The sequence below is a fragment of the Athene noctua genome, chromosome 17 (genome assembly GCF_965140245.1).
Source record: "Athene noctua chromosome 17, bAthNoc1.hap1.1, whole genome shotgun sequence".
In the NCBI taxonomy this organism is placed as follows: Eukaryota; Metazoa; Chordata; class Aves; order Strigiformes; family Strigidae; genus Athene; species Athene noctua.
The window spans coordinates 7,584,822-7,604,048 of NC_134053.1; the positions used below are offsets into that span (position 1 = coordinate 7,584,822).

General features: G+C 42.5%; 1 protein-coding gene across 1 annotated transcript in view; it reads right to left on the reverse strand.

The window, feature by feature from the left end:
* Positions 1 to 18,417, reverse strand: part of GALNT9 (polypeptide N-acetylgalactosaminyltransferase 9) — a 154,947-nt gene extending 136,530 nt beyond the window's left edge. Inside the window, exon 1 of the mRNA XM_074921392.1 lies at positions 18,033 to 18,417. Coding sequence (XP_074777493.1) covers positions 18,033 to 18,273 — 241 coding nt within the window. The 5' untranslated portion in view covers positions 18,274 to 18,417. The remainder of the gene's footprint in view (positions 1 to 18,032) is intronic.
* Positions 18,418 to 19,227: the final 810 nt, after the last annotated feature.

The following is a 19,227-nucleotide window of genomic DNA, read 5'->3' on the forward strand; positions in this document are numbered from 1 at the left end:
AAGGTGTAAGTGCTAAAACTTTGGGGTTGTTTAATTAGATTCAGGAACAAGCTGCTCCAAGCCAATTTTATTTCATAAATGAGGAAAAGATCTTTTGAAAAACAAGGAATTTGCTTGTGTGAATCAGAGGTAGGGAAAGAAAGAGGCAGACCACTGCAGGAAGGGAGCTCTGACCCAAGGTCTGACAGGACAGAGCCCACAGCTGCGAAGATGCTGTCGGATGCAATGACAATTTCTTGCACCTATAGAGCTGACTGCACATCTCTAATGGTTAAAATTACCCCTTTGATTTCTGATGTAATTCTGGATGAGAAATCCCTGACTGGCCTATTCTCAGACCAGCTCAACTACAGCAGTGAATCCCACAGGGTTAGGTTCCATAAGGAAGAAATTATCTTTAAATACAAAGAATCTAAAAAAAGCAGATCTATTTAACTTCAGGTCCTATGCAGGCTTGTACTGCTCTAGATGCTATTGTGCTGATATTAAAGTCTAAACTAACCAAAGAGTGTTTCACATCTGACATTGCCAAGCCTGCCAAACTACTTGCTTTCAGTCCAGGTTTCAGTCAGGCACCCTTGGGACTCTACTCTGTCTCAGAGGGATTGTGTCCAAGACTAAGCAAGATGCTTCTCTTGCTGCTCAAGGGTGTTCAGCGAGCTCTCGACAAGGGCCAGACAAGCCCATCTCCTGCAGCATCATTTTGCAATCATGCTCCACATTATTTCCAGACATTCATATGCCTCCCTGCTCATTTACCTAAACAGCCTGCTATTAAATTAAACTAACATAATCACACAGAGAGCTTTCCCAATAACAAAGTCGCATACACCACTTGCCATTTGTATAACTGAAAAGCTCCTGATTGTTCAACCCATTTTACACAACAGAGGATGACAGCATTAAACCCAGATGTAGTAGCTGCTGGAACTCAAAATCACATCGTGCTTGAAAGTAGGATCTCAATTTTCCACCGCTGAAATCAGTCGTCAAGTCCACCTCTGGCAATGTGACTACCATAAAGAGACAACGTTAACACCTACAGACCAGCTGGTTATGTCCACTGTTCTCCCTTCCATGCTCCAAGAGTCACTGTTCGGTCATAAGAGAATCAAATGATCTGAAAAAGTCCCCAGTTTTGTCAGAGCAGAGCCGGTTCTCTATCTGCTGCCTCTCAATCTTATCATCAGGCATTTCTCCTTGGGAATAGATGGTAGAAGAGATCATCTTCCACTGAGGACATGATATTTCAAACACCTCCATCAGATCACTGCAAGGGCCCATACTTGAAAATCAGTTAATGTGGATATCAGTTTTGACAGAAACCAGAGAGGGCCTTGATTCCCCCATTTTCCTTTCAGTGTGATATTGCCTTATAGGCTCTTTAAAGGTGACATACTTTTCTTTTGCATCATTACACAGCAGTATTGATGGCTGCCTTCGAAACAGACTCATTTTCCTGACAGACTGCCTATTTTCATCTGTAGATATGTTTATTCTTCTTGAAATGTGCTTGTGTGCTTCTTTTTCGGGCACATCTTTGACACCTCTCAGGGAGTTTGGCTTGGAAATCTGGTTTGAGATAAAACTTGCATCTCTGTTTTTCCTCCTCTTTCCTCCTTTCACTTTATTTTCCTATCTCATGTCAACATACACTACAGCTGTGCCTTGCCTGTCAATGCCAGGCTGCAGTGCCTCCTTCTATCAGCCTCTTAATATGCACATGATTTAATTTTCTACCAGCAGAAAAATCAGTTCAAAACCAAACACAGGACACATTTGAAACAGCAAAAACCCAGACTAGAATCCAGCATCTAAACCAAAATGCTTACAAATCAACCATTTATGACAGTTTTCAAGCTATAATAGATGAAGAAAGTTACTATGCAGAATCCTCCTAATTGGTGAGTTAAACTGGCAGACGCATTTATAGCAGATCTATTTGAGGGTGTGCCACAACAAAAAGTCTGATTCTCTTCTGCTCACAGAGGAGTAGGGGTAAGAGGAGTCCGCGGTGCTGAGAATCATACTTGGTTTTGAAGTACCTTGCTATTGTTTAAGAAAATATTGAGCCTGGATTTGATTTTGGCTCAAGAGAGGAAAATGTTTGCTCTTGAAGTTCATAAAAGAAAGCCTATTTAGAAATGAAAGACGCAATATTGCATGGATAGCTTATAACATACAATTAATCAGGGATTTATCAGGGAAAAATAAAAAGAATTAGGTACCGTTTTCTCTGGAGGAAGTAAATCAAACGATGAGATAGTTTTTCAAAAGGAAGGAGAAATGAGGATAAATAGCAATTGTCAATAAATTTGAGAAAAATAAAGATGTAATGTTGAGGAAAAAACATTGGCAAAATGTTTTATTTAAAAGCGGTAATAAAAACATTGCTTACTTTGATTTCTGCCCTTTCTGGTTTATTGTTGATATAAAGATAAATTGACTCAGACTTCCAGGAGCGGGAAAGCTACGATCCACTGTTACAGGCACTCTAAAAACCAGCACTGCTATAATACCTGATTCATTATTAACAAGATTGGCTTCATTGTGTGTTGGTATTTTTACAAATTGACTGTGACCTAAGGCTAGTTTAGACCCTGACAAACTCACTGCAAGACAAAGTGGGCTTTGTTTGACGAAGGCGGGGTGCATTTGGAAAAAAACACCCTGCTTTGATCCACCTACAGAGCATGTTTAAAGCTATCACACACATAGAGAATTAAGATCATATGTAAAGACAATGGCCAAGCTTTTGAAATTGTGGATCAGACTTCTCCAATTTATGTTCCTAATGCCACTGACTGCAATAGTGCTTATCTGGTTTCCACCAAGGCAACATAAAAAGAAATTCAAGTTTTCAGAGGTTCAATTTTTCCTCAAGCTTTCCTTTACCTTACGCAGATATCCCATAAAAGAATGAATGTTCCTGTCCCCTGATGTGTCTCAGGTTTGTACTTATGACTACATTATGAGATGTTAAATTACACAGTAAAGAGAGAAATGAAGACAGTGATAGAAGGTGCCTTTATACAGGAGAAGATGATCCTTCAGTGAAAACACGGGTATGAATCAGAAATTGAATTTCAGAAAACTGAGATCTGAGCTTACCGCTTGGACTCATCACTCCTCAAGGACACAAAGCAGACGTGCTATCCAGTTGAACTTAAACTTCAGGTCAGAACCACATTTCCCACAAGCAGAACGAGCTTTCCAGCACCAAATGGTCCCAGAGAAAGCCAATGCTGAGCCTCTTGGGCCGTGAAGGGTACCAGCTGAAATGAGCAGCAGGCCATGCTTCACGCTGCCTAGCAAAGAGCAGCATAGGATGATTTCTCTGCTCCTCGCATGATTTAATTATTCAGTTACTACTGAAAGGCAATGAGACAAGCTAGTGGGACCCAAGTCTGCCATTTTAGGAAGCTGAAAATAAAGGAGGGTCTCCTGTAGTACTGGTGCAGTGTCAGGGAAATTTCATGCTGCTATAGTTATTAACTGAAGTAAGCAGGAAAGCGGGGAAAAAAAATGCTTGCATTAACATATTGACAATTAACAGAGCATGCAGAGGAATTCAATGTGAAGATCCGATTCTGGTTCCTTTAAAAGCCAAAAACTTGTTTTTTATGTTTGTGTTTAAATGAGTAAAATCCCGTTTGTCACCAACATGATTTTTAGCCTGGTTTGCTAAGAAAAAACAATTTGTGGGATCATGCTGTCTGCATTTGTCTACCATCCTGCTCCCCTCTCATACCCTCCCCTCACCTCTCCTTGTTAGATTTTGAGGACTGTGTCTAATTTCAGCCAAAGCTTGGCAGGCAGTCAGAGGTCTCCAAAAATTACATTTCTGCAAGTGTCACAGAAGTCGACATCTGGGAAGAAAGTGGCATTATAAAGTTCCTACTGAGAGAAGAGGTTCAGTGAAAGATCAAATACAAGAGACCTGTTGGAGCTATTAAAGACCACCCAAGAATTCACCTTTAGGATATCAACCCACAAGCAAGTCAGCTTTCTTGCTTTTGCTGCTCAAGGATCCAAACACTTATTTTTAGGATTAATTGTGGTAATTACTGGATATCTAGGTCTGTTGGATGTCTGGCTGTTATTTATATCATTGATTAACAATATCACGAGGTAAGATGCAGCACAGACTAGTCTGAACTCAGACCTCCTCAGTAAAGGAAAGGACACAGATAAGGGGAGGGGATGAAAAAAGCAGAGATGAGCTGGCACCACAACTAAAGAGCAAAGGAAAGGCACACCTGGAAACGAAGCCCAGGTCTCCTAAGCCCAGGTCTTGTATTTCAGCAGCTCTAAGTATCTTCTCCAAAGCCAGCAGTGAAGCTGCTCCCTTAGCCCCCGGTTCCTGTTTCTGTGAGATTACACACACTTCTTGTCAGGTGTTAGGCAATGATGAGAATCAGGTTAAGCGATAAAACAGCATGCTTTCTGGTCACAGATTAGGGGATTCCTAATGAAATAATGAGGTATGTCTGTGACCCTATTTAAAACTACTTTCCCTGTAAAGATGTCATGTTAAAGAAAATTCACATGGAAATGCCTGACTCACTAAATTAGCACTTCTTCCCTTCGGAAATGGAGAGACACAGACTTAGAGGTGAGGCACCATGACAGCAGGACACACCACTGCATGCCTGTTTCCTCTGACATTTATTAAGAAATTCATCCTTCTGACTGTTTATAGTAGGGGTGCTTTTCCCTCCCTGCCTTTGAAAGGAATATAAAGCAAGGTATGATTCCAAATCTACACAGCCTCATCAGCACGGTATCAAACAAAACCTTTTTTTTTTTTTTCTTTTTAAACAGGGAATTTGTCAGTTCAGTATCTGTCAAAATACTTTTGAAAATAATCAACCTCTCGTTTCACGGCCATATGCTGAGACACTCATATCTAGCACAGAGAAGCCACAGGCATGTAATATCACCCATCAAACAGATTAGAGGCATCTTCTTCCCGTTCAGGGACAAAACAAAAAGATCATATGCTGACTTCTTTTTACCATCACACAGAGCATCACCTAGTCATGGCTAACTGGCGCTGATCCTGCATTAGCTGTCTTGTCCTTTGGGCCTGATTATGATCTTGCTACTATGGTGCCATAAGTAGGCTATGTAAGAGACAGCTTTCATCACTTCTGGTCCAGAATAGTTATCAACACTCTGCGTTAACATGAATTGTCAAACTGTGTTATGGGCTTTACCACAATCCCCTGTTGTACATCGTGCTGCAGCGGGGAACTCCACCTCTCCTTAGGGCTAGAGCAGTCCTACCATGACTCATGCACCGACCCTGACTCCAGTTCACTAATCCCATGCTTACTTCATCAACTACAAGCAACTTTAATAAGAAGAATTTTACAAAGTATTTCACTGGTCTCATTCTTCCACAACCTCCACTGTGTAAGACAGCAGTGTTTGTGCTCCAGTTTCATGTCAGTATGATTAAAAGCTGAGAGATGCCTAAACAAGTAGTCTTGTAACATATGCAGAAATGCCCTCTGCAATGATCAATGCCTTCTCTGAGGGCTGCATCGCTCAGCCTGTGTCCATTGGCATGCTGAGCTGCACCATCCCAGCTTCAAAGTTAGGCCATGTCTTTGTTCTCTCATGAATATTTCTCCTCCATTTCTGCATATCTTCTGTTCACTCTTCTCACTGTGCAAGGAAGACTGAAAAAATCTTATTTTGTGAACTTTTTAATGTGTGACAGAAAGAGGGAGACAAAGAATCCAGTTATTAGGCAGATCAGGTTCAGAATGAATCACAGAAGAAATTCTTAATTCCCTGACCTCATCTAAGAGAGCTCTCTGCAGCCTGGCTTAGAGTTTTGTGGGCCTGAAATGGGAACATGGCTGTGAATATGGGAACAATACCAAGCTGACTCTTTCAGAAAACAGAAGATTTTACATATAACCCCACTGCACACTAGCATTATAAAAGCCACTTCCGTTCCAGAATTAATTTTCTGTTGAATGAAAATGCATTGAGCCAGATGGATCTATTTCAGGAGGAGGATCAGGCTGGCACAGGTCTAAAATCAAAGATTATTGGTTTTGTGTATTCAAAGCTGGAGTAGCTGAGAGCAAAGTGTTCAGTGCAGGTGCTGACATGTTCAGGTCTATGCCTAAAGGAGTACCCCATGAAGGCTCTATCAATTGCGTTTGCCAAATATTAAACTGAAGAAAGATGGGAAATTTCTAAACAATACCTGCAAGTCTTTTCACCGCTCCCTACAATATTAGCAGTAAACAAACAAAAGAGATTCTTCAAGTGTTGAGAACACTGCAACTTCTACCAAATGTAAAAGAGCATTGAAAAGTGGGGAAAAAAAGATGGGTGACAAGGAAGAAATACAGAAGCAGGTATCAGTGCATCATTTGGCAGCTCATGTCCCTGCAATGGTGCTGGAAGTCGGAAGACTAAATCCACATACCTGGATTCTGGGATTGCCCACGTGACACAGAAATTATGTAACAGAACAACCAAAAAAATGCATTTTCCAAACCCAAGGTTAACACAGGCTAACACCTAAACCACTCAACCACACATTTTTCCAAGCCAAACCCAATTCTTGCTTGTGTAAGTTGTAAGCACCAACTACTTCAGCAGTTAAGCAGCTTAGTATTAGGTTGTTTAGTAACTTGAACATGATCAGCTCACTCTTACCTCATACTCCACTCCCATCTGTTACATGGAGCCACCTACAATCTATCATGATGTTTTAGGATTAACAGCTCTGTGCAGCAAATCTGTTTTTCCTACCAGAAGTGTGAACAGTACCTAGTGTCTGCTCAGCACCTCCAGCAAGTGCTTGTAACAAGAACAATACAGGGATACCTAAGCCTAAGCCTCGTTGGCCAGCTGACACCAGCACAATGCATAGCACCATCTTCCATCAGCAGGTTTGTGGTTGTGGTAGTCACCAGTGGGATTGAGTTTTGCAGATGCAAATCTTGCAGCTACCAGTAGCCTCATTTTACACATGGCCGGAAGACTAGAAATCTGCCTTACAAGGAATCTATAAAGCAACTGCAAATTTTAATCCTGAGGAAGACTAACCTTTGGGTTATACAATGCTATTTCAATTGGGGATATTTTTAGTCTTATCACTGCCTTCAGTTCAGTATGCACAGGAAAGAATACCACCAATCTTTTCTACAACACAAGGCTTGCTTGAAAATGAGTTAATATAACAAAAAATACATTTTTATTTACAAAAGCTTCACATCCTTGAGGCATATGAGAACTGTAGAAAAAATAAACTCAATTTCTAAAAGGGCAGTAAGGCCCCATTGCCAAATAAAATACAAAACCAGCATAAAGAATCCAAATGAAAAACAACCAATTAACCCTATCACCCCACCAAAAATGCCAGAGTATTGCAGGAGAGGGTTTTCCAACTGTCATGATGGATACCTTCCAAGAAAAATGAGCTCCTGTGCAACAAAGCCCCCTTTTGCTTTGCGAATGGTATGGCAGTACCTTGGCTAGGATGCTAGTCTGGGCTATGGGAAACAGGAATGGGAGACTGTGTGATTTTGCACAAGTTCCAGTTTTTGATGCATTCCAAAGTGTTCTAACACACTGAGGATAACTCCTAGGTGCTAGCTAGCATCTGGGGTCCAAGTTGACTGCTTGCAGGAAGGACCTGCTCTCCCTCCAGGGAGAGATCAAACCTTTGGCTGAGGCTCGGGATGGGGCTAGTCAAGAGAGGGTACTGAAAAGACAGGAATGAAAAGTCCCGTCCTTGCTTTGAAGTCACAAAACATGGCCCACATAAGACCCACAGCTCTAAAGAATACAGAAGATGTCTTGTTCTTCTCCTAAAGGAAAGGGAAAGTTATATGGTCCTCCTTTTGTTTTTAAACAGTATACTGGTGGTTAAAGCATTCAGCTAGGATGCAGATAACCCATACGCATTTAATTGCAAATGCACGCTAAAAATACTTATTCAACAAAATCTTGAGGGAAAGCCTAGTTTGGGATCCCAGTTAGACTCTGTTGAGTTACACACCAATTTCCCCAGTGCTGTCCAACTGAGTCAAAAATTATCACAGGCAGAAGCAGATCTTAAAGGTCAAAAATGAAGGGCTTCTACCATGCAGGCAGTGTCTGAGGGATGGGGGAGCTCTGTCCATGGGAGCACAGGCAGTAGCTGAGGGATGGGGGGTTGTGTCCAGCAGCACACGTTACAGAGACGATGTGAGAAGAGGATTCAGTTTTGCTCCGCTGTAGGTAGATATTACTGCGCAGTGTTGTGGAAACAGATAAATCAATCTCTGAACAAAGCTTGCTCAGATACCAGGAGCAAGACAGCCACGATAAGGCTGACCTCCTGGTCTGTGTACTTCTTTTTGCAAAATGCAAACTGGAGCTAAACAGCGCAAACACAGAAGCAATCAAAGACTGCAGTAGTAGGGGTCAGTGGCAGAAACACAAAACTCACCAGATCTATACTAGAAAGGGGAATGACTCCAAAACCTTCAAGGAGGAAGGATCCTGTTCTCAACCATACTGAAGTAGTACAGAGATACAGCATGAATTCATTCTTTATACTACATATACATCATCATAACTAGCCAATATACTGTTCATCCTGTGGCAGAAGTACCTTCATTTGGCCAGATTTACTACTGGAGCTACTATGCTGATAACTACTGGCTGCGCTGATGCTTCTGGATCAATAGCACAGATGAATTTAGGCAACTGACTTCAGTAGGACTACGTGCATGGGTGAGCTGAGGAGAATTTGCATCATTGCTGCAGGCATAAAAACCTATTTGAGCAAGTTGTCCCGTCCAACCAGCAATATCTGTCACTGTCCACAAAACGCACTGCTGACAGCAAAACAGGGGTTGGCAGGATCCACGGTTTACTTAGAAAGCAGTGTCAGATTTGTACCTGACTTAGATTCCCAACTAAACACGACTGCTGACTGTATCACAGACATGAATTTTAACTGTTCTCCCCAGGAACAAAAACTAGTAACACACTGGTAATCCCAAAGAGACCAGCTCTGTGCTCCATGAGTTATGAAACCTCTAACAGAGGATACCCCTCACATGTGCCTGCATAGTCTAACACAGCCCTGTGTGAGCCTCTGTAGGCAGTACTTGTGTTTCATAGTATCTGAATATTTAAAGAACTTCACTGAGGAGAGAGACCTGGCAGGATACATTTTCTTCCCTGATCAGTTTATCAGACATTAAAGCCTAGTTGGGAAATTTTTTTATGCTGCTTGTACAAAGCAGTGATTCAAATGCAACTCTAGCAAACCTGGTTTGTCATGCCTTATAAAGTGTGTGGGACCCTTACGCTAGTGAGCCCTTATTCCCCTAAGTACTCCAGTAAAGGCAACTGGATTGCCTGTATAAATGCCTCTGAAATGTAAGTAGAAGGTATAACTGAGTTCCACGGCTGCCTTTTGCCTACACAGGCTCAGATTTTTTCCTCTCCCTCCTCCAACAGCTAACTGCCTGAAAAGGGGAAAGCAGTGGTTTGATCAGCCAAGGAATTGTCCTCCCGGAGCAGAGTCCAGTGGCACACAGGTAACAAAGGCCTTTACCTCAGCAGCTTCTTTCCACAGATGTGTCTTGGCCTTGCAGAGAGGAAGGAGGCATCAGGAATCTGTTGGGGAATAGCATGGCTTTTGCCAGTGTTACACCATTTTACAGTGGCTGTTCAACCCAAGGGAGATACTGGCATTACAGCAGCCTCTAAGGCATTTGCTCTAACACTTAGTCCAGAAGGTTGAGACTGAAACAAACGCACTAGAGAATCCCAAAGACCCAACATGTTCCTTTGTACTTTCATCCACTGAGTTTGGGTTATTTAGATGTGATTTCCAAATGATGCTGTGAAATACATAAACCTGTCCTGTAGTATTCTGGCATCAAATACTTCTGTGCCTGACAGAACCATTTTTAAGTAGCAGTACTCAGAGGAGCTCTTTGAAAACCCTTTTTCTTGGTTTAGTTTTCTTAATCATTGCCCATTCTCCCAGGATGACATGCAAATTACAGCTCAAGTATTAAAAGTATAAATCAGACTGTTATGGCAAGTGAAATGACTTCTAGAGAACAGCTCCATAGGAGGTGTGGCAAGGCTTAAAATATTCAGAAATCTATAGTCTCACCTTTTCAAAGAATGTTTTACTCATTTACTTAGACAACTCCTCAGCCCCTGAGAAAACTACGTGTCCACACTGCTCGTGATGACAAAGCAGAATCAGTCTATTGTCTCCTCAGCCATCTACCCTGCAGCTGCCCTTAGACTTTCCTCCAAAGCCAGTAATCAAGGACATACTTGGAAAAAAAAAAAAAAAATTAGGCCTTTTGCCATTTGTCAGCGATTCCCAGAACTGACCCTGCATTATTTCACTACAGACTCCCCTTACTGAGGATACAATACGATTCATGGTCCTTGGCTTGAGAGCAGATCCCTCTGAACAAGTCATCCAAGTGAAATAAAGGGAGACGCAGGTAGCCACACATCTGCTTCACAAGACAGCTTTGCAAGACTGGGCAGAATGCACACGGAGTAACTTAGCCTGGTGGCAAACAGCAAGTGGGTTTACTTTATACTGAGAAAATCCATTTTTTCCTCTTACCGCAAGACAAACAAACTTGTCTATAGACATTGAAGCAAGTCCTCTCAACACACATTTCAGCAAGATGACATAAAAGGCAGAAACAAACACACACACACACAATTATTCACAAATGAAATGTCCTGACAAATGCAGTAAGAGGGGTAGGAAACTAGTGTGAGAGCTCCTCGGGATGTTCCACTGGATTTCCCACAGAAAGTCCTGCTGCACTGTCTTGCCATGCATAGCAATGAGGTGAAATAACATCTAGTGCAAAGAACCACAGAAGCACAAGCCCACTTCTCTCACCGTGGGAGAAGATTGTCAAAGAGGGATAAGAAAACAGAACTCAGCTCCAAAATACCACTTCCTTGGACATCTACAGACTTACATATACACACAGAACTCGCTCTCATTCAGATCTACACCCAGTCACAGGTGTGATATTACTTCAGCAAGCCAGCTGGTAAAGCTCAAATTGAGGAGAGGACCATTTTGCCACAAACACTCAACTCTCTCTGGTTTAGAAGACCTCTTGTTGATGCAAATGAAGGCCCTTTCCTACTGCTTCAGAGTTCAAAAAAACAAGGTCAGATAAGTCATACAGAGTATCTGTGCCACACTCTTGTACACTACCAGTGCAGATAGTATGGGCAATGAAAGAAGACAGGGCAGAAATTAGAGGTAAGCCAACACTACAAAAATTAAGCCTATCAAGCTTTGCAGCTATCTTCACCAGGTGAAATTCCATTACTCTTCAGTGTACTGGAGAGTTTGCAAATAATAACTTGAAAGCCTAACAGATTAGACTGAGAAATAAATTACAGAACCAAGATTGTCACCTTCATCCCCAGCAGCACTACCATGCATTTAAACTCAAAGTAACCCCAGCTAAATGAGAGGACCTGAGACCAAGTTGCATCATGCTGCTCCCTGATTACTCCCTTCTGGTCCATAGGTCAAGCACACCTTGGCTCAGGAGATAGCCTTGCTATGGGTAATTTTTATGCTCTTTTTATGTCCTACAGGACTTTCCGAGTAACCGGCAAGTGTCAGCTGTGCTGTAGCTTGTCTTCAAAATTGTCTGGGAAACCTGGATATTCAAGAACACCTGAAAGGATAAAAACTATAGGGCAGAAAGACAATTTTTAGTCTGTTTGCATCTGCCGTGCTGTCCTTAAAATGGGTTTTGCCTCCACCTATAAGGCTTTCAGACATTCACAGCCATTTCCATGGCACCATAGCTATGGCTTTTAGGAAAAGCAGACACAAGTCTTACACGCATCCAATTAGCACTTGGCTGCTTTAGCTCTGTGCTCTCAGAAGAAGATGACTTTGGGTCAGTGGGAGGATCTCTATCTGGCTTTCATTCTCAGAAGCTAAGTTCTCTTATTTCAGAGGACAGTTTTGATCAATAGGACTACAACAAGGTTGGAAGCTGCTCTGCTGTCATTGGCTTTCTTCCTTCCTATTATCCAGAACATCACAGGCTCTTTTTTTTTTTTTTTCCCCTTTCAGTTCGTTAGTTTAAACTAAGTGATAGAAATGACTACCAAGTGAAAGACTACAAATAATAACAATAATAAAAAAGTATGCCAAGTATACCGACTGAGAGACTGAGTACCCATTAGTAAGGTTAGAGTGGGGCATTAATAAAAGGAAGATTTGTTAAACATGACTCATTTCTTTTCCTTCCTTTCATAAATCTTATTATTTCCTTGGAGAACAGCCATGCACTCAGTGGCTGGAACTGCATTTTTAAATGATGCTCTTGGTTTAACTACTACCTGCCCTTATTTACAAAAAAAATCAAATAAATAATATCCCCCCCCCCTCAAAAAAAACAACCCCACCTCCCACTATCAAGGGTATTAAGTTAAAGCCAGGTTTTCGAATTCTTTAAACCTGTAGGGTGGTTATACATGTGCAACAACTACACTGCAGCTCTTCACTACAAAGATGACAGACCCATATTTGCTTTTCCAATTCCACCCACATCTACAAAGAAATAGAAGGAAACTGAACTGGAATACCTCCTAAAAGGCAACAAAACCAACATCAGTTGAAGATTTTCTTTGCACCGCTGTAAACACTGCTTTTAATCCTATACAGTACAAATGATGCAAGTTCTACACAAATAAATGAGTCAATGATAAATTTACCACATGATTTTTCTGTCAAAATAAGCTTTTTTTCCAGCTACAAACAAAAAAGCAGAAACATTACATTAAAAAAAAAAAAAACAGTTACCAGTATATGAAACACAAAGTACAGGGAGAGACTTTAAAATCACTGATGTGCTGCTGGAATGGAGATTATTTTTTATATTTGTCAATATTTTGAAGAGTTGAATGCAATTTTGCCTGTTTTACAAAAGAGATTTACCTTTTTTTTCCTACCAAAACTTTAGACCTTTTCTTCTTAAAGTGTCTAAATAGAATAATACTATTCTGAATATTACTTTATAATTTTTTAGGGGCTATCTAAATATTGACTCATGATGTTTTCTTCCCTTATTTTGGGGGATAGAATCTTGGCCTTCCTGAAGGCATGGATTATGAATTTCATCAGCTATATAAATCAAGACTAAGACAAATAAAGCCAATGTGAAGTGGAAATTGGTCTATTGGACTTTGACCATCATTTTGCAACACAGAAGGTCAGACCTGTAACAATGGTTACTTACTTAATTAAGCTCAAGTAACTGATCCAGAGCAATTGAAAATACTTGTTATAATCTGTGTGGTAAACCAATAAACTGCAGCCTAACTTTAAATTTAAAAAAAAAAAAAAAAAAAGTTGCTAATAATTTTCAATCCTTCCTTCACTAGACACAATCCTGCCTTTCTTAAAAAAATCCTCAAAATAAGACCACATGAAGAAGCCACTCGCTAGGACAATGAAAGCACCTGGCTGAGAGTGGCCCCCACAGGTAAGTTGATACTTTTGGAGATAAGAATGCGATCACTTTGTCAGATGCATGTTAGCATCAGACCACAGAAAATTAAACAGAAATAGTTATAACATGACAATCTGTATGTGGGCGTGAGAAGGTGCATTTTCATTAACACAAGGCTGGCAGTCACACTTAATCTTCCCCCATGCACGTGTGGCTTTAGCTCTCTTCTCTGCAAAGGAATTACTCTTCATCTGAAAGTTGCCAGCTGTAAAAGCTTCTTTTTGACAAATCTGATGTGGACATTTGCATGATTCATTTGTAGTTTGTTCCCAAGCCTTACTTTCGATACGGAAATTTGGAACCATTTTCAACCAGTCCCAAGCCTATGAAGAATAAACTGTCTTTTTAAAAATACTACTGTACCTTTTAAGTATGCAGATTGCCAGGCTGAATTTTAAATGCAATCACTTTGCTTCCAGTACAGTCTAAAAATCAGGAGTCACAGTCTGCATGAATCAGTCCTCTGCACCCAGGACCTGCTATTTCCATCATTTTAAGCCTGTGTGCTGCAATTATGTGAATTGTCCACTTCTTTACCCCAGCCTCCACCATGAATTGCATATGCAATATAAAACCCATTTATCAAACTAGAAATTGCTATTGTATTTAATCTTCACAAAGAGAGCAAAATCAAATTATGATGTGTAAAGAATGATAATCTGTCAAATTCAAGAGAATACTCCAAACTTATCCCTCCACGCCTGCAATAGAACAAGTCAAAGAGGTCTAATGTAGAAGACATGGGTAGGGAGACATGATGTGAGCATACATAATGAGGAGATGAAAACTCTCTTAATCTTTGCAGATTGAATGAAATCTAATTACATGCTGTATTGATTGTTGTGTATTACTGGAAAGAGACAGTGAAAAGGGAAAAAGGCAATTACAGTGAAATTGTAGTCTGACCCTTCAATTGCTTTTGGCATGAAAGGTCATGCTTTACTTGGGGCATCAAAAATTTTTTATCCTCTATGGCAAATCATTAGCAATAGACTCAGATGCAAAACTGATAGGGGAAAAATTCAGTCAATTAAAATATTTTTTATTTTTTCCCCTTTACAAAAAATAGAGGCAAAGGAAGAAAATAACAAGGTGTTACCATTATGCCATTTTATGAATTGCTACTAAGTCTATCTGGCATTAGTTCTGTGTTGACTGACAATAAATCACATTCATCAATAGAAATACCACAGTAAAAATGAAAAAAATATATAGACTGATGAACTAGATCTAGAGTAACTCAGTTTTTCAAAATAAATATTATATCCAAAGTCAAATATTAAGAGGTAAAGTTTCACCAAGGAAATTCCACAGACACGTTTCATTGCTTTCCTTTCCTTTTGCATGCTCCATTCATTTACTTCCACCAAAACCAGCAGCAGCTGAGCATACAGAAAGCTTTCAGAAATACTACTGTTCTAAGTTGGTAGAAAACCAAATCACGAGCCTACTGAAATCTATTATTTGGGTGTATGTCTGCATGACTCTGCAGGGAATCATGGCAATTCTCATTCATTCTATCCTAAAAATTCTTGTTCTGCCAAAGATAACTGCAAGTACCAAGCCTTCTGCTGACTTTCATGCATGGTCCTCTGTGTTCTACACACACCTCCACAGACATTGTATGCAGTTTTTCTTCAGACTGAAAAGATAACGAGTTCTCTAGTGATCAGTTTTAGGTTGCCTCTTGATACACTTGTGGCATTACTGCTCGTGTTTATTTTTCCTTGCAGAAGGTACACTTTCAAATAACATTTTTTTGATTGCATGGAAACAAAGTGTGGAAGAAACAAAATGCTGTACAGCTACAGCTGCAGGGCTGGTCTCTCATAGAAGTGTCTTTCTATTGCACTGGATCTTCAATAGAGTCTCTAGAAAATCCAGGTAAGGTCTTACCGGTTTAGCACTAATCTGAATAGGAGAATTAAATAACAGAACACCAAGACTTTATTACCAAAAATATAAGATACTTAATAGGTGGCTATAAATTTGCTGATCTCAAAATAGAAAAAAGCAAGAGTAGAAAATTGACATACCCATCTGAACAGACCTACTGTAACTGTAACACTGAGCTGGACTCAAACTCCTGGTGCTTGTGGAAGTTCTGGGCATGCAAGAAATTCATATTCCTTGTGAATAAAATGTGTCTACCCATGTCTGTCTCTCTGTATAAAAGTGACTTTGCCCTACCTCATGAAAAAGTAACATCCAAGAAGGCCTCAGATGGCTCTCTCACCTTGTGATAAAGCAGTATAAGGATAATGTCTGAGACACCTTGCTCAACATTGGGATGAAACTGCACAGCTCCAGAGCCGACAGAGCGCTTCTGTAATACCAGTCTTTCTGTGAGACACGGTAGAGCATAGTCACAGACAGGCTCCCTTGAATCTCAATGCTGCCAGAACAGCATTATGCCCATTAATGGCATAAGTAATGAGTCATGATATTAAAAACGGAATATCAGTGAGCTAAACCCAAACACAGATGCTTGATCTTGATTTCACTTACAGTAATGCATCTCTGATGATTTCAATGGAGCACCTCTTAATTTTTTAGGACTTTTCGGTTTGGTTGCCATAGGATGAGAGAAGAGAAAAAAACAAAACAAAACAAAACAAAAACAACCAGAAAGTGACAAAGTATCTTTTCACAAAGACGATGAAATAATTAATCTGTTGTGTTAGTGTATCGCTGTGTAATGAGAAAACCAACTGTGTCAGAGAGAAACTGAAGGGAAATGAATAGGAAATTTGAACAGTGAAGCAGTGAAAAACTTTCTGTATTTTCCTGTGTAAGAACTTTCAAGAAGAGGAAACTGCCTGCAGCGTTTATTATGTCCTGAAGAAGCAACGTAACATTTAAATTCAAGTAATTTCACTATGAAGTTCCATATCCAACAAACCAAACTAAAAAAGGAGAAAAAAGTCCCCCAAATTGAGGCATACTTCACAGAGAACTTCCTGTTTACTGTGAAGCCACAGTCATTACGAGCAGTGGTGCCTGCCTAGTACATTAAGGACTCCTGCTGATTCTCCAGGGGATGCTACGCTGAGATGAACCCAGAGCAGGTAAATCCTACCCAAAGTCTCACCTATGAACACCAAGAACCAACCTGGCTCAATTCGGGCCAAAAAAACCCACTCAGTCGAGCAACTATGTATATAGCTCAGGGACTGATCTAATTTAGTTTGGGAACTCTATGGCTTTGTTGAATTTGAGAGTAGGATTCCCCTCTTAAATCCTACATTCTTCAAAACCGCTCCAAAATACAGTTAGGAAACACAGCTGTTGACACTTTCCCTCTAATTCATGAATGTGTATTTTTGTGACTAACACCCACACTCCACATTCCCCTTCTCTCTTCCCTGTTTATACAGATGAGTGCGTAAGGGGATGCCTGTTCTGTAACACTTGCTGGCATAGACTGTGCATTACCATAACAGTCTAACCTACTTAGATTCATACAGTCATTCAGAAAGTAGTAATAGGAAATATACTTTATCTTAACCCTCCTATTTGTCTGCATTTTGAGACCACAGTAGCCTTTGTTAAATCAATGTTACGAGTAAGATTTTCACAAGCAGCCTAGAAGCGTACTTGGTATACTTAAACATATTTACACTGGAAGGTTTATTTGGTGCTAGACACATCCATATTATAATTTTATGCAAAAGTTCACTCCTTCAGCCTTTCCTCATCCAAATCACTGATGTATTTAATCACATACTTATTTCTTTGATGTTCCACACTTAGAACTTTACAGATATACGCAAGTACAGATGCACTTGTTTTGAAAAATTAGTTTCTATACGAAACATTAGTTGTCCTATAACAACTTTTATGGCTTAGCCTGTTCTAACTACCATGGAAGGGTTCTTTGCTTACCTACTGAGATTTTTCAAGGCTGGTGAATCAGAACGATATGTCATAAAAAGAAGTGGTAGATGCTTCCCCTCCTCACCAAAGATAATAACAAATTTAAACGGCAAAGTCATTAAGAAAACATATGGGTGCTATGTTTGAATAGACCATTAAAAGTACGCAGTGTAAGAACTCAGTAGAATGTTTTTAAAGTAGTTCTGAGACCAAGTAGATGACTTCCAGCTATAACCTAACAGTGTATTTGCTATACAAACACCTACCCGTGCAGAGTTAATACACCCAGGAAAACCGTAACCTGCTACAGTTCTTAGGGACTTCCACCAATCCTTCCACCCATGCACTCCTAACTTTGCATCTACTGAGGAAGTCCTGACTTCGGACCAAGAGTTGGCGGGGGGCTCAACAAACCCCTCCAGCAAATCCCTCCGGTCACCTCCTTTCCCTTCGCTCCCAGCACTTCAGCAGTGGGGTCGGTGCGAGCAGTGCCCGGGTTCCCCTCCCGCGCGGGCGGGCACTTCGGGTGCTCTTCCCCAGCCCACAGCACCCTCCCAGCACACAGGGCACCCCCCTCCCGGCCCCGCGTACCATTCAGCTGGTTGTAGACCACCTCCTCCAGGTGGTCCAGGCGCTGCAGGATGGACTCCCTGTCGGCCAGGCTGCCCACCTTGGCGCCGCGGCTCCTGGCCCGGCGGTCCGCGCTCCGGACGATCTGCACCAGCTCCTGGGAGCGGTCCTGGATCCTGCAGTAGACGGAGAAGAGGATGATGCCCACGAAGACCAAGATGTTCACCGTCAACAAAGTTTTGATTTTCCGTGCCACCGCCATGGGAGCCGCCGGCACGGTGGCGGGGGGCACATCAAGGCGCGGCGGCCGGCGGCCTCGCGGCCACCCGGCGACGGAGCGCGCCCGGGGCGCGGAGGGGCGCGGAGGGGCGCGGAGCGGAGCTGTCCTTCAGCACCGCCGCGCCGCTCCCCGCCCGGCGCCCGCCTTCGCCCCGCGGGGGCCGCGCCGCGGCGGGCTGGGCGGCATGGAGCGGGGGGGCCGCGCAGGGAGCGCGGGGCGCGGAGCCGAGCCGCCGCTGCCTGCGGAGCCGCCGCCGCCGCCTCTCCTCCTCCGGCGGCTCCCGCTCGCCCGCCCTCGCTCTCCGCCGCCCCAAACGCAGAGCGCCGGTGCGGAGTGACGTGCTCCGGGGGATCTCATCTACATGCACACGGCGGAGCCGCCGTGCCGCGCCGTGCCGTGCCGTGCCGCCCCGCCTCGCCCGCGGCTCCCGCCCCGCAGCCCGGCCCTGCCGGGGGCCGCCGCCCGCCCCCCGGCCCGGCCGTGCAGCCCCGGCGCTCGCCGCTGGATGGGTGAAGGAGGCAGGGGAGTTGCGTGCTTCTCGCCTACCGAGGACACCAGTGGCCATTTTCTCGTCATTGCCCACCTCGAGGGGCCTTACCCTGCCCAAGCACCGCCACAGGCAGCTCCTGAGAACGGGCGGGACGAAGATCGTCCTTGTCCGTGGGTGCAGTCCCTGGAGGTGGGATGATGCCCCACCCGCCTCACCGCTGGAAATCAGCTGGAACAAGTTCACACGCTCCCGGCAAGAGCGAGAGCTCAGTGGGTTCCCCAGCAGCCAAGGTACCACACTGGGTTGTGATCCCACCTGGAGGTGACACGGCTGGGACCACGTCCACACGTGCAAGAGAAGCCTTGCCAAGCACGCATACAAACACAGAACGCTTTGGGCTGGAAGGGACCCTTAAAGGTCAACCAGTCCAAATCCCCTGCAACGAG